Source organism: Thunnus maccoyii, chromosome 10 (assembly GCF_910596095.1).
Source record: "Thunnus maccoyii chromosome 10, fThuMac1.1, whole genome shotgun sequence".
Taxonomy (NCBI): domain Eukaryota; kingdom Metazoa; phylum Chordata; class Actinopteri; order Scombriformes; family Scombridae; genus Thunnus; species Thunnus maccoyii.
This window is the reverse complement of record NC_056542.1, coordinates 1,303,387-1,319,174: the sequence shown is the minus strand read 5'-3', so window position 1 is coordinate 1,319,174 and position 15,788 is coordinate 1,303,387. Positions and strand designations below refer to the sequence as shown.

The window sequence follows — 15,788 nt, the reverse complement described above, 5'->3', positions numbered from 1 at the left end:
ACAGTCGGTCTCTTGTATCAGTCGATGGATTTCGCGGCTCCAGTCTAAATGTGGACGTCTGATTGGCTGCAGCAGCAGGTCAGACGTCTGAACTCTCTGACGGTCGATCAGCTGAGACGAGTTTTGTATCAGTTTCCACTCGTCAACATCACAGCTGACGTGAGGAACATTCATCATCCGTTCTGTCCGTTAATCGTTACCTGACGTGTTCGCCTGGCGGCCCTTCAATCAGCCCGGGGGCCAGAGGTTGGACCTCCTGTCAGCAGCACAGAGATGAGGTTTGAGGGTCGACGACCTCCGGTGAAACGATCGGCGGCTGAACAGGAAAACGTTCAGAGGTGAAACTTTACGTTCTGTCTCATTGACAGAGAAACGCTGCCAACACAAACAGCTGCTTCACTCTGATCTGTTGTTTTATATTTCATGTTGTTTCATAAATCCTTCATGATTAAAATCATATTTTATTAATATGAGGAAATCTGCTGTTTCTGTTCTGTAGAAACTGTATAATTATTAATATTATATTAGTAAAAATATATAATTACTATAACCCACCATAAATCAGAACTATAATTAATACAAAATATGTTTTATGATGTGAAATTCTATTTTATAAATGTTTATATTTCTATCAATTTTAGTTTATTTGCATTTTTTTCTTCTTTTGTACTTTTTTGTTCTGTGTAAAAATACATTTAAAAAAATAATAAAAAGCAAACTAACATACTGTATATAATCATTATAAATGAACTTTATCTGCGTTCACGTCTAAATGAGTTCAATGTTTCCTGGTTTAAAGGTAAAATATCTGCTGTTGTCGTCACTGTTTGAGACTGCAGGTTCAGATCTGGACACATTTAAAACGGTGAAATTTCACTGTGAATTAAATTTATTTTAATGAAATTGCAGCGTAAAGTAAGTAAATCCACAGATTTATTGCTTTAAGTTCAACTTTGGTGAACTTTGACACATGAATTTGTGCTCTCGACTGATATCGATCCATCCTGACGGAGCTGAGGAAGCTAACGTAGCTTATTAGCTGTGTTGCTAACATCCAGTTTTACTGAAGCTCCTCTATCAGAGACATGTTTACACACAGTCAGAAGACAGGAGGCCATGATGCTAATATGTCTTTAATAAACTGTTTGAAGTTGTTGTTCCGTTAGCAACTGAGCTAAGAGTTTGCTAACTAACCGTTAGCGACTGAGCTAAGAGTTTGCTAACTAACGTTAGCGACTGAGCTAAGAGTTTGCTAACTAACCATTAGCAACTGAGCTAAGAGTTTGCTAACTAACCGTTAGCGACCGAGCTAAGAGTTTGCTAACTAACCATTAGCAACTGAGCTAAGAGTTTGCTAACTAACTGTTAGCGACTCAGCTTAGAGTTTGCTAACTAACCGTTAGCAAGCTTGTTCAGGCAAAACACAAGTAACACACAAACAAAAGTAAAAGATTAGTGTAGCTCCTGAATCTTCTGATGAGAGTGAAGCTTCTGTGAAGAGAAGAAAATCTTAATTACTTTTATTTCATGTCTGACGTTTAGTGAACCAGACGAACCGTCTGCACAGTTTAACTTTCAGGTTGAAGCTGCAACACAAAGAGAAATGAATGTAAGACGACAGCAGACTGTATCTGCTGCTGAGTAATCTCACAGCCCTGCGGTTCAATAACGACCTCCTGAAACGAGACCAATTAACGTGATTAATAACCGTGATCACAGATATTTAGGAGAATAAAACAGATGATCATTCTTCTGCGGCTGTGTGGCTCATGTACATATTGTTCTGCTTCAGGGTGAATATTTGTGACGCTACATTAACACGGAGGCCGGCGACCGCTGCTTCACATCTGCTGTCATCCGTCACGGCGGAGATGCTCTGATATGAATGTTTTTAATGTCGATGCAACACAGATTGTCTCTAGAGGAAGAGTTCAGGAGGAGCTCCAAGGTACCAAAATAAAAAGATCAGATTACAGTGAACTCAGCACGTCTGATAAATATACAAAGAGAAGAGCCAACGTTACCCCATCACGCCGGAAGGTGGAGCACTAGAAGAGGTGGAGAGCTTCACCTACGTTAGCAGCGTTATTGACAGACTGCTGGACAGATGATGACGTAAAAACCCGGATCTGACCAACAACACCAAGACCAGGATCTTCAGTATCACTGTGAAGCCTGTTGTGCTGTAACGGAGAGACTCCCGCCTCAGAAGAATCCTACAACTTCTCCGGTCAGATGTCATCAGCAACCAGCTGTGGCAGCGAAGGAGTCAGCAGCCTGCAGAGGAAGAAGAAATCCTCCGGAGACGCTGGAGATGAATTGGTCACAGCCTGCATCCAGCAGCACCATGACGTGCCCTCTTTTAGAATCCACGAGGGAAAAAGAAAAGAGGCAGACCAAGAAACACCTGGCGCCGTGACCCGGAGGCGTGAAGAGAACTGGCCATACATGAGGACAGCTGGAGAAACTGGAACAGGACCAGGAAGCCTGAGAGCCTCTGTTAGCATCCTCCTCTGCACAGGAGGAGGTGAAACGTTCTCTGTGCTCCTCGGTTATTAAACTCAGAGCTGAGAATCAGAACTCAGATCTGAACACATGTTGATATGATTCAGTGTCTCTGATGTCATCACCAATAAACCTCCAAACATCCACCAGAGAAACCAGAGAAGACAGTAGATCAGATCTTCCAGCTTTCTCTGCTCAAACTGCTGCAATAAACTAAACTTTTAAAATATGAACCTATGACCTATAAAGGCTCCCAGTGGAGCGCCTACAACAGGGTTTTATACACCTTATATTTCATTATTATCACCTCTTTATTATCAAAATATTACTCCACTGTTACCTTGTTATTATGAAGCTGGAATGTAAAGTGCTGCAGTTTCTTCTTCGTTGGTTTTCTGCCCAGTAGGAGGAGAACGAGCTGCTTTTGGTGTTCATTATTTTTCTTGTTGCTTTGGAAACGTCTTCACATGTTTTTACACTTAACGAATAAAGTTAATTGAAATGAAATTGAGCGAGAGGACGGAGGAGATTAATGTGAACGTGTCGCTCGTTCTGGTCAACGAGAGTCAAGAGGACGAACGAGCCAATTAGACGACAGGAAGACTGAGAGTGTTATTGTATGCATACATTAATGTGAGTGTTTGACTGTGTGTGTGTGTGTGTGTTTCCCTCCTCATTAAACTGAACATCAGGACAGCAGCGACTTCCTCCTCTTCTTCTTCTTCCTCTTCTTCTTCTTCTTCCTCTTCTTCTTCTTCTTCTCCTCCTCTTTCTGTGACTCTTCACACAAATTAGTGGAAGCATTGAGGTTTTAAAGAGGAGAGAAAGGTTTTCAGCTGCTCCATTTATCTACCTGAGAGGAAACACGGAGAGTTTTAATGAGCTGTCACACTCACAGCTTCATTCGCTCGGCAGACGACGACGAGATAAAAAAAAAAACCACTAAATTAGCAGCTGAAGGGCTTTAACTGTGAGATCTGAGCTTCCTGCTGCAGGTTTCAGTCACAGTGAAGAGGTCATCACAATCAAACTGTCTCAGCTTCAACTTTTAACTACTTTGGTAGATTTCACTGTAAAGTCCATTTAATGGCTCTTTTGGAGCTTTTCATCCCATCACATCTACAAATCTACAAATCCATGACAACGGGGCAAACTCCACCTGCTGAAGAGGATCATGTTTTAGTGACTGAAAGATCCAGAACGCCTGCTGGACTAAATGGACGTTTTTGTTGAGCTGGTTTTCTCAACCAGCCGACAGTTCAGTGGATAAAATCTGTTCTCAAAAACAACTTGTGGAGTTGATTCTTCTTCTAAAATAAGGAACAGAGTTTAAATATACTGTGGTTGAAGGTAGCAGGTTTCCTTTATTTATTTCCTGTTCTGACGTCGGATGTTAAACAAGGTCAAAGTTCAGAAACTTGAGCTGCTGCCTGCAAGTCAAAAGTCAGGGCTTCAACCTGTTGTGAACGCTTCGTTTACGACGTTTTCTTCTACTTTGCTGATGAGCTGTAGCTTCTGTGGTTGCTAGGGTGGTTGCTAGGGTGGTTGCTAAGGTGGTTGCTAAGGTGTTGTCCATGTTGCAGACAGAGGCTGAACTGAGAAGCTGCAGAATATAAATCTAGAGCTGGAAACTGAACTTAACTGAGGTTTTTTCTCGGTGAAGTTACAACGTCTTCGAGTGTTTTGACTACGATAACACTTTGATTTCACTCTTTGGGACATTAAATAGATTCCAGCTGAAGGAAGGAAGGTGGAGAAGAGACATGAAAGCAGTAAAGAGTTGTTGTGTGAGTAGCTGACAGGTTGAGGTGATAGTGAAGAAGAAACAGAAATTACACACATACACACACACACACACACACACACACACACACACACACTAACACACACACACACTAACACATACACACACTAACACACACACACACACACACACACTAACACACACACACACACACACACACTAACACACACACACACACACACTAACACACACACACACACACACACACACACACACTCACACACACACACACACACACACACTAACACACACAAACACACACACACACTAACACACACACACTAAAACAAACACACACATACACACACACACACACTAACACACTCACACTCACACATACACACACTAACACACACACACACACACTAACACACTCACACTCACACACACACACACTAACACACACACACTAAAACAAACACACACATACACACACTAACGCAAACACACACACACACACACACTAAAACAAACACACACACACACACACACTAAAACAAACACACACACACACACACACTAAAACAAACACACACATACACACACACACACTAACACACACACACACTAACACACACACACACTAAAACAAACACATACACACACACACACTAACACACACACACACTAACACACACACACACACACACTAAAACAAACACATACACACACACACACTAACACAAACACACACACAGTAAATGATTCACTTGCTCGCTGAAACTCCTGTATGAATATATGAAAATACAAAATCACCAGACTGTTGAGAACTGGAGCACGAGGCTGCGAGTGTGTGAGTGTGAGTGTGTGAGTGTGAGTGTGTGTGTGTGTGTGTGTGTGTGTGTGTGTGTTAGTGTGTGTGAGTGTGAGTGTGTGTGAGTGTGTGTGTGTGAGTGTGTGTGTGTGTGTGTGTGTGTGTGTGTGTGTGTGTGTGTTAGTGTGTGTGTGTGTGTGTGTGTGTGTGTGTGTGTGTGTGTTAGTGTGTGTGTGTGTGTGTGTGTGTGTGTGTGTGTTCTGTAAATTCATGAGCTCGTGGTTCTTCTTCTCTCTGTCAGCGTTCTTCTTTACGTCCTTCGATCTATTTTTCATGAACATGTCAGACTGTCCTTCTCTCTCTGATGGATTCACTTCCTGTTGCTCCCAGTGCTCCCAGTGCTGCCAGTCGCAGCCGTCCACGTCCCAGTTGGACGACTGATCATGTGAACGGACGCTCTGACGGGACTTCAGTTTATTGTAACATGTAGACCTGTTCTGTATGTTGTTGAGTTGTTTTCTTACATTTTCCCAAATGAAATCTGTAATTTAATCAGCGTGACGTCTGTTTCACGTTTCACTCGGTTGCCTGTCGACGGCGTCTACTGTTGTGACAGAAAGCGGCGGACGACAGAGGAATGAGATGGTCGAGACACAGGCGTCAGATGGGGAATCTCTCTTATTTCACAACGGCTCACCAACAACGTAGACAGACAGAACATTACAGAACGTGACCTTTTATACTGAAGACTGTGTGTATGTGTTGGTGTTGCGTGACAAGTCTCATCCTGTTTTGACTCTTCCTCAAACTCTAAAGAAGAACAGGACATTTCTTAATTTCACTTTACTTTGGACTTTTACCAAATGTGAGTGGGCGTCTCTCTACTATGTGTGTGTGTGTGTGTGTGTGGTATTCCGCCTCTTTCCTAATATCTCCAGATGTCTCCTGTTTTGGTTTGGTGGGCTGACATGTTTGGCACCAGTAGAGGTCACAGTGACCTGGCTCTCATCCCCCTACATATCCCCCCCTGAAATCACTCTAGTGGTTTAGACTATATGTGTTCAGTATGAGTGATGGATAACACAACACATTGCAGAACTGAAACAGTAAAATGATATTCAGGATATTCGCATGAGTATAACATTACTGTGATAATGAGCACATGAGACGGTTCACTACCTCAGAGGTTCACTATCCTGGCCCCTTCACACCCTGAACTGTGAACCATCAACGCAACACATTCTCATAATAACTCAAACAGTAGTTCATGAAATTAAATGGATATGATTAAGCCACATTTTTACAATAATCTTTTTAGATTTTGGTCTTTTTTAACAGTATCTTTTAACCTGATGAAGGATTGTAATCATCGGACGTCTGGAGAAACTGAGCTAATGTTAGCAGCGGCTAGGCTAGCAGCTCCTCCAGACGTCCTGTGTGCACCGAACAGCATTGATTCTGAACATGAAACAGCTTTATTCAGTGTTTTTACCTGTTTTAATCACCAGATATGTTTGTTTTGTGGAGGAGGAGACGTCTGAGGATAATTTAACTCCCAATAAAAACATCCTGAATGATGAACACTGACTCCTAGTGGCTGAAATTACATATTGTGTGTTTAATACATCCTCAGTCTCACCTGTACGAATAACTGAAGTAAACATCTGCTGTGGTTATGAGTGTCATAATGAAACTAACAGCCAATAGTAACAGTCCAATAACACCAATAATGTGAAATTACAGATATTTAGCTGACACATGTATGACTGTATGAACATATTCCTACATATTTCTTGTAGACAGTTCTGTGCAGAGAGTGGTAGAGGAAGGGAAGCATGTGATCAGCTGACAGCAGTATGTTGTGTAAATGCTGCTTTTCTCTCCTTTGGGAAAACGTTTGGTAATCATAAACATTCCTTTTATCACCAAGGTCATGATGCATCTCGTCCTGCTCTCAGAGATTAATGAATCATAAAACGAATAATAATTAGTGTCTCAAGGACAAAATGTAACCGAGGAGGCTTCTATGATACGACGTGATAACACACTTCCTGCATCGCTGTCATAGACCAATCAGATGGTCCTGTGTGTGAACAAAGACCAGACCTGCTGCTCTCCTGTTTACTCCTGTAATCTGCATGACCTTCAACCTTTATTATGAATAATCATGATACACCATAAGTTATGAAACCATTAGTTTCATATGTTTGTCTGATGTTACCCGACTTTCCACACACAAGAAACTCAATCTACACACAGTTTCAACACATCTGTCACCACAACCTGATCCGAGGTGGACCGCTGCCGTCCATCCTCCCGCTCAACCCAGTCGCCAGAAGAAAACTTTGGCATTGAACATTTCTGCAAACCACAGAAACGTTTAATATGTGTTTCAACACATGAATTACATATCATATCAACATTTCTACAAATGTAGCATTTTAACATTTCTACCTGTTGAATAATGATGTTTTCTGGTGTGACAACGCTGTGGTTAAGGTCTGGTTAGGTTTAGGCACAAAGACCACTTGGTTAGGGTTAGAGAAAGATCATGGTTTGGGTTAAAAACGGCTGCAAATGTCCCGACGTCTCGCTAAAAACACCCACTTTTGACGGTTGAAACGGGAAGCGGACATTGGTTTCGGTTTCGAGGTGGTCTGGAACCGTCTTCTCTGCTGATGTCCAACTTACTGCCAACAAACTTAACTAACCATCCACCTGCTCCTCCTCCTCCTCCTATACAGGAAAGATCAACTCATATAGATCACATGTGAACTACGTCACTTTGTTGAAATGTTAATATGCTACATATGATATTCAACGTTTCTGTGGTTTGCAGAAACGTTGAATATCTACGTTTTATTCTGGCGACCAGGCTGTCCTCCTGCTTTGTCTCAGCCTGCAGCTTCGTTTACAAGAATTTGACAAATTTTAAGACATGTGGCAAACTCAGATAAACAGTTAGACTACATACAGACAGCTGTCATGATATTAGCTTAACCAGCGCTGTGGTTCTGTAAAACATACCAGCGGCGGATGAGAGACTGTGGACAAAGCAGATGAAAATGTTTCTGCTGGTTGAACAGCTGGTTTGATAAATTTCTTATTGGCTTTTTATTCACAACGGTTTTGTTGCACTGAGTGTAGCTGTCGTCAACTCAAGTAAAACTTTATCTTTCACTTCATCCTAAAAAACTAAAACAAAATATTCTGAATCCTTCTCATGTCAGTATGAAGACTGAAGAAGACACAACAGCGGCTTCAGAGACAATAAATGTATTTTGAGAGTCGTGATGTTTGTAACTTGCGTCCAATCTTCTTCTTTTTCTTCTTCTTCTCCTCAACATCTGTCTGCAGCTCAGCATCCAGCTGTGACCTACAAACTAAATCTGTTTCCAGTCTGTGAAGTCTCGTTTGTTTCAAGGCTTTCAGCAGCAAACAGAGACGAGAAACACAACAACAGCTTTTGATCTTCATCTGGACACAAAAGTCTAATTAGAAAGAACATCAGTAACATTTCATTTAAACCTGATTATCACCCCGTTAATTATCGTTACTGTAGTCAGAATATTATTAATATAAGTTAACGACACAACAATGAACTGAAATCTCTTCTCTGATGAGTAAAATAAATGAGATAATCTCTCTCTTTGTGCTCCAGTGAAGTGTTTCTGTTTTTTTGTCCACAGTGCACAGTGTGGGACTGGGACTCCAACGGCAAACACGACTACATCGGCGAATTCGAGGCGACGTTCAAAGAGATGAGAGGAGCCATCGATGGAAGACAGGTACGCTGCAACTATTGATCTTCATCTTCTTAATAATCATCTTTAAAGAATTATCTGTTGGTTATAAATATCTCTTGGTTCTTGACTGCTGAGCAGATGAAAACATTTCACTTTGGGCTCTGAGAAATTATAACCAACATTTCTAACATTTTCTAGACAAAATGATTAATCAAGAAAATAATCAGCAGATTAATCAATAATTGTTTTAATTTATAGCTAATTGTAGCTCTAGTTGTCTTTAACGTTGTTTTACATCAGATAAGAATGAAAGAGGAACATTTTTAACGTATTATGTGATGCAGTTATGTGTTTACTGAATGAAAGTGTTGGTTTATTGTTAAAATGTTGGGTTTTATTATTAGTACATCAGACTCTGTGTGTGTGAGATGGAAGCAGAAAGCTCAACATGAAGTAATATTTTTAAATGTTGTGGTGATATTATTTACTGTGCTGACGTGTTGTTTACTACATGTGTACTGTACGTGAGGAAATATGAGTCTAATATCATGATGATGTTGTCTCAACAAAAAGATCAGAGTTTGATGAGTTCCTTCTAAAAATAAGGAACAGAGTTCAAATATACTGTGGTTGAACGTACCAGGTTTATTATTTTATTAACTTGAGGTGAACATTTGTAGAAATGCTGCCTGCAAGTCAAAATTCAGGGCTTCAACCTGCTGTATACGTTTCATTTGCGGTGTTTTTTTCTACCTTAATGATGAGCTGACATCGGCTCGTTGTGCGCCTCCATAAACTGCCGTTTGTGCTGGAGCCTTGGTTGCTAAGGTGGTTGCTAAGGCGGTTGCTAAGGTGTTTCCATGTGTTGTTCAGCTCCAACATGTTCGGATGGATTTGAGAAGTTGACATTCGGAGTAAAGAAGGAGAAAAAGAAGTGAAATCCTGCTACTATAGTTTGTTTACGTAGCCTCCGGAGCCGGAGGAAGCTTCCTGAAAGCTGACCAATCAGAACAGAGTGGGCTCATCAGGAGGCGGGGCCTTAAAGAGACAGGAGCTAAAACGGCCTGTTTCAGACAGAGGCTGAACTGAGGGGCTGCATAAAGGACCAGTAGAAGATAAATAAGGAGTTTTTAACTGGAAATCATGCAAAGATATTCCAGTAGAGCCCCATCATTTAAAGTACAATAATAAACTGTGAGGAGCAGCAAACTAAACATTCAAAAAAAGATAAAAGACACAGTTACTAAGAGAAAAGACAAACAGCAACAAGCAGCTTCTTCAAACTCCGTATGAAGTCAGTAACTATCAGTCTGCTCGTTAAACACCTGCTCGTTAAGGATCTCACAGGCAGACCTGCTGATTATTATTAAGAGTGACAGCAGAGAGACCAGTGAACGTCCACATCATTGATTCTTATCAGCTGCTCTTCACATATTTTTACACCTCTAAACATGTTGCAGCCAGCACTGAACCTCAGAGCTGCCTGTTAGAAGGTTTTATCTTGATATTTTATGATGTATTTTGTGTAATCAGACAGTTTCTGCACAAAAAAAAAAAAGCTGTTTTGTGATCGTCAACATGTAGCATCAGATTGAGCCCGAGCGCATTTACAATCACATGTCAACAAGTGAAACCAAATGCAAATACACAGAGTATAACTGCTTCGTATTTCATTTATTCATATTCACAGCTGTGTTGACAGCAGATCTGTGGTTGGAGGCTGTTTGCTTCAGACTCCTGAGGGACTCCTGCAGAGTCAGAAATCCTCCTGAAGGAGAAATATCCTTGTGAGGCAGATATCTGTTCACTCTGACAGAAAGTCCTTTTTCTCCTTGAGCTGCAGAATCAATTTAATGGCTCAGTGGGAGTCAGACGGAGCGACACCCACAGCTCCCACACTCCCGACACACACTCACACTCTGTTCTGACCCGGATCAAGTGGCCGCAACCGAACGGACACACACCAACAAAAAGATATTTTATTAAATATAATTAAGCCAAATTGAAGAATTAACTAAACATGTAAATTATGGGGTGTGGAAATCAGTAAGTCAGTGGTGTGTGATGTGCAGGAGTGGAAGATGTGTGTGTGTGTGTGTGTGTGTGTGTGTGTGTGTGTGTGTGTGTGTGTGTGTGTGACGGTGCATAAAAGCAAAGTAAATAACTAAAGTAAGTGAACCGAACCAAACGGGAGCCTGCAGGGAGGCAGAGAGAGAGTGAAAGATGTGTTCCAGGTGTTCCAGGTGTTCCAGGTGTTCCAGGTGTTCCAGGTTACTTTACTCCAATCAATCACCTGCAGGGCGAGTAGAGACACAGGTTGGTAACAGATTGAAACTCCAGATGACTGCAGAGGAACATCACCAGTTAAACCTCAGACAGAGAGCAGGAGGAGACTGAGAGACACCGTCTGATGTTCTGTCTCCTTTTAGCTCTGCTTTGGTCTCCACCATCGAATACTAATACGTTATTCGGCAAAGCACAAATAGTGAGATTTTTTTTTTTTTTTATGAATATTTGTTTCATACAAATATTTTAAAAATTATTTGTTTTTGGGAAGAAGAAAAAAAACATGTCAGATACCAGCGTGCAGGTCGGTTACATCACTATCTCAGTGTCTCTCCTCTGCTCCGCTGTGACGTCTATCAGCAGGTCTCAGTGAGGGGAGTCACATCCACCTGCTACATGACGCACATTTCCTAATTTGGACATCACTTTAATTTTCATCTTTAATCTTTTGAAATTATAAGCGTAATAAAAACAAAAACAGGATTTTAAGCCTCTTTCCACTTTTATTCGAATACAAATACAAATAATTTTGCTGCCTCAACAAATACACATCACATGCACATCACTAATACAGAATCACAACGTCAGGACTCTGATGTTCTTTGAGAAATTTATAATGTAGCACAAAGTCAGAGGTTGTTTATCTGCAGCGCAACAAGCTGGTGAAGCTGTAAACAGAACTGTGTTCCTGCACATGCTCAGTTGCGTCTGCCGTACACAGAACTACTCTCCAGAGACTGAAAACATGATGCTGTTATTAGTCTTTGGAGCCGTTTCTAAACAAACTAACGTGACCAAACTCTTCATGATGAAGGAACATGTGACCCAGTGCAGCGGTGAGACTCACTGACGTGTTTTTAATCAGATATATCAGCTTTGATACACACACAATACTGGTTAGTAAATCAGTTCATTGTTGGTTTGGATCCAAACATGAGATTTGTTGACAAGAAGAAAAATAACATTACCGAACCAAATACAGATACAAATAAGCTTTTACTATCCAGTATGAACAGGAGGAATGATTACAGCGAGGAAAACCTCTTTGAACTCATCCTTTATAACTTCATCTCTTCTTCTGCTGAAACCGTTTAGAGATGCTGGCGTCTGCATTGACTGATTAACCAGCGTTACCCCGCCGCCGCTACGCTAATGTGGCTACAAACCAGCCATCTGCAGCAGATTTTGACCCCGGCCAGTCGAAGCAGAAACGATCTGATCTCCGTTTTGTGCTGCAGCTCCAGGATTCCCATGAAAGCTGCCAATTAGCAGCATGACGTCCTTTTTAAAAAACGCACCTTTGGGGGCTGAACCGCCACCAGGTTTTTGTCGAGACAGACGGCGTGATGTGATTACCCCGCACACACACCGGCGGCAGAGACCGAGCTAATGAAGACACAGCTGTCAGAAAGAAAAGCTGTTTGACAGAAATGAGGCAGTCACTAATTAAACTGCTGCCCGTCCCTGCTTTAACGGCGCTCTGTCTCCAAACATTCAGGTTGTGTGTTTGATCGGGAGATTCCCAGAAGATGACAACATATGGCTGAAAGCACACAAACAATCTGAGGCGGGAGGATTCCTCAGCTGAGCCGCTCTGTCAGCCGTCTCATTACCGGTGACGAGGAGTCCAATATTTCCAGAGTAATGATCCTGTGAGACTGTCGGGATGAAATGATACCACCAGTTTTCTGTCAGAGGGACTCCTCTTCCTCTTCCTCTTCCTCTCTTCAACAAATATCCACCTTCTGCAGGTCAAAGAGGCTGAAAACTGACACACAGAAACAACTGAAGGTGATAAATGCATCATGGTGACTGGAGGATCATTCATTTTGCTGTCACATGGACTCAGGACAAGAAGGAAGCTCTTCTGGAAATTACATTTATATATTACTAAATTATTTTCCCAGTTACATCATGATGACAAACATTAAAGCTGAACTGCAGCGATTTTCCACCTCAGCATGTTTCCAGGTGTATGAAGTAGTATAAGAGCCAGTAATGCTATATATGTTCTTACTAGGGGTGTGCCCGGATACAAATATGTTATTCGGCAAAGCACAAATATTTGTTTCGTACGAATATTTAATTATTTGTTTTTGGGAAGAAGAAAAAAACATGTCAGATACCAGCGTGCAGGTCAGTTACATCACTATCTCAGTGTCTCTCCTCTGCTCCGCTGTGACGTCTATCAGCAGGTCTCAACGAGGGGAGTCACATCCACCTGCTGCATGACGCACATTTCCTTATTTGGACATCACTTTAATTTTCATCTTTAATTCTCTAAAATTAAAAACGTAATAAAAACAAAAACAGGATTTTTAACTTTTATTCAAATACAAATACAAATAATTTTGCTGCCTCAACAAATACAAATACAAATATAAATACAAATACTGGGCTCTCTGCACATCACTAGTTCTTACATTATTTAAGTTCATGCTGCAGTTACTCCACAGTATATGTAAAGTTCAAGTATATTTTGAAGAGGGTTATAGGTGTATATATTTACTATTTTTTCTCTAGAATGCAGGAAAATATATTTTTGTTGTTAGCGACGGTGGGTCGGGACATACAGTAGTTTTAATGCACATGTGCAATAATGCAAAAACGCTAAAGTGTAGAAGAATCTGCAGATATGTTCAGATTGAATCAAGTCTTTGTGACATCGTGACATCGACTCTGTAACGGACCAGCTGGCTTTATGTTCATCCAGCGTTTTCCCGCCTCCGCTGGACTAGTGAGGAATATTCACAAGTCAAAACTAAACTACTCTGTAGATTAAGTGACCCAGAAACTTGAAACTATAAGTGGTAAAAAAAAAGCCTCTGTGTCTCCAGAGTTGGCTGATGATGTCACTGATGATGTCACTGATGATGCCACTTGAGTCGGCGTCAGTTGGGTCTAAAAACTACAAGTTTAGTAAAAAGTAAAAGTAAAAGTAAAGTAAAAACAATGAGGGGGTGTTGAGTCAGAGAGAAGTTTGGTTAGCAGACCTCTGCTTGAGGCTAACAGCTCCAGGCTACATTAGCTGCCACTAGCATGATACAGTTGCATTATGGGTAATATAAGCGCCAGTTTTGACAAGGAAGATGAATGTTTGAAATAAAAAAGACGATATCTCTGATTCTTATACTTCTTTTTAAAATAAGTGTCCATTATAAACACAATAAATGATTCAAAGATTCTGGATTTTTACATACAGGGGAAGAAGGAGATTTTTAAATATTTTAAAATATATCTGCAGATCTTTAATCAGTGTTTTGATGTTTGGAATTTTATTGAGATTTCAGGTTTGTTTCCATGGAGATATTTTTGAGTTTATACAGTGACTTTGATGTTTTCTGGTATTAAAAATATAAATAAGTTATGATCCTTTTCTAGATGAGTTGTTATAGTCGTATGAACAGTGATCACACCTGCAGGCTCTCCTGCCTGTTATGTGAATCCTCTTTCAGTAGGTTTCAGTAATCTCAGGTTTGTTTCCAGCGTTTTATCCTCCGCTGACAGAGCTGCACTGTAAGTCTCTCCACCCTGCTGTTATGAAGCAGAGGAGGAGAACCGTTTCACCCTCCTTCACAGGAAACACACAGAGTCCCGCCGGGGGAAACCTCCTCTGTCTTCTTCTTCTCTCTTCACGTTTTATTTATTGGCCTCCTTCCACAGCTGACAGTCTCCTCCCGGCCCGGCGACACAGAAACAAGAATCCCTCTGAGCCGAAGCCTCCAGAGAGCTCGTCGCTCATCCTCCTCCATCCTCCTCCATCCAACCGCCCAGACACAAACACAGTCGCACGGTCACCGCGGTTACATGTGATGGAGTCAGAGCGAATCCTCGGCGGCCTGTTTGGGCAGCTGAAGGATTGTCTTTTGCTCGGAGGGTTTGTGGTGTGAACATCGCTGTAACAGGCTGAATATAAAGCAGCAGTTCAGCCTGTGTTTCCTCCACCTGCAGGCTGTTTTCACTGTCTTCTGTCTAGAGCTGAAAAATTTAAAAGATTTCATCTAATTACCATTTTAAATTGAGGTTATGCTCTACAATTTAATTTCAGGCCAGTGTTGTTGGTCTATATAGCATTAAAGATTTGAAATGGGTAGAAAAAAATCCTTAATGGACACATATTCTGCACATCTCCAGCTCTATATTTATATTTTTGGACTCTACTGGAATAAAAACTCCTTATTTATCTTCTATTGGTCCTTTATGCAGCCCCTCAGTTCAGCTTCTGTCTGAAACAGGCCGTTTTAGCTCCTGTCTCTTTAAGGCCCCGCCTCCTGATGAGCCCACTCTGTTCTGATTGGTCAGCTTCAGGAAGCTTCCTCCGTAAAACAAAGTACAGTAGCAGGATTTCACTTCTTTTTCTCCTTCTTTATTCCAAATGTCAACTTGTCAAATCCGTCCGTACATGTTGGAGCTGAACAACACCTTAGCAACCACCTTAGCAACCACCTTAGCAAAAAAACCTACAGAGCTGACACCTGTTTATGAGCATGTGCGACGAGCCGATGTCACCTCGTCAGCAAGGTAGAAAAAAAACACAGCAAAGGAAGCGTTTACAGCAGTTAAAGCCCTGAGTTTAGACTTGCAGGCAGAATTTCTACATAATTTGGAACAAGTTTTGGAACTTTGACCATGTTTAACATTTGACATCAGGACAGGATATAAATAACTGAAAATCACTAACAGCATGATAAAA

At 41.2% G+C, this 15,788-nt stretch overlaps 1 protein-coding gene across 4 annotated transcripts in view; it reads left to right on the top strand.

Annotated features, from left to right (window-relative positions):
• The window catches only part of cpne4a (copine IVa), an 81,113-nt gene that overhangs the window by 46,407 nt on the left and 18,918 nt on the right, over nucleotides 1–15,788 (top strand). For all 4 annotated transcript variants that reach the window (XM_042423217.1, XM_042423218.1, XM_042423219.1 and 1 more), the window contains exon 8: nucleotides 8,753–8,851. In XM_042423217.1, the coding sequence (XP_042279151.1) occupies nucleotides 8,753–8,851 (99 nt within the window). The remainder of the gene's footprint in view (nucleotides 1–8,752; nucleotides 8,852–15,788) is intronic.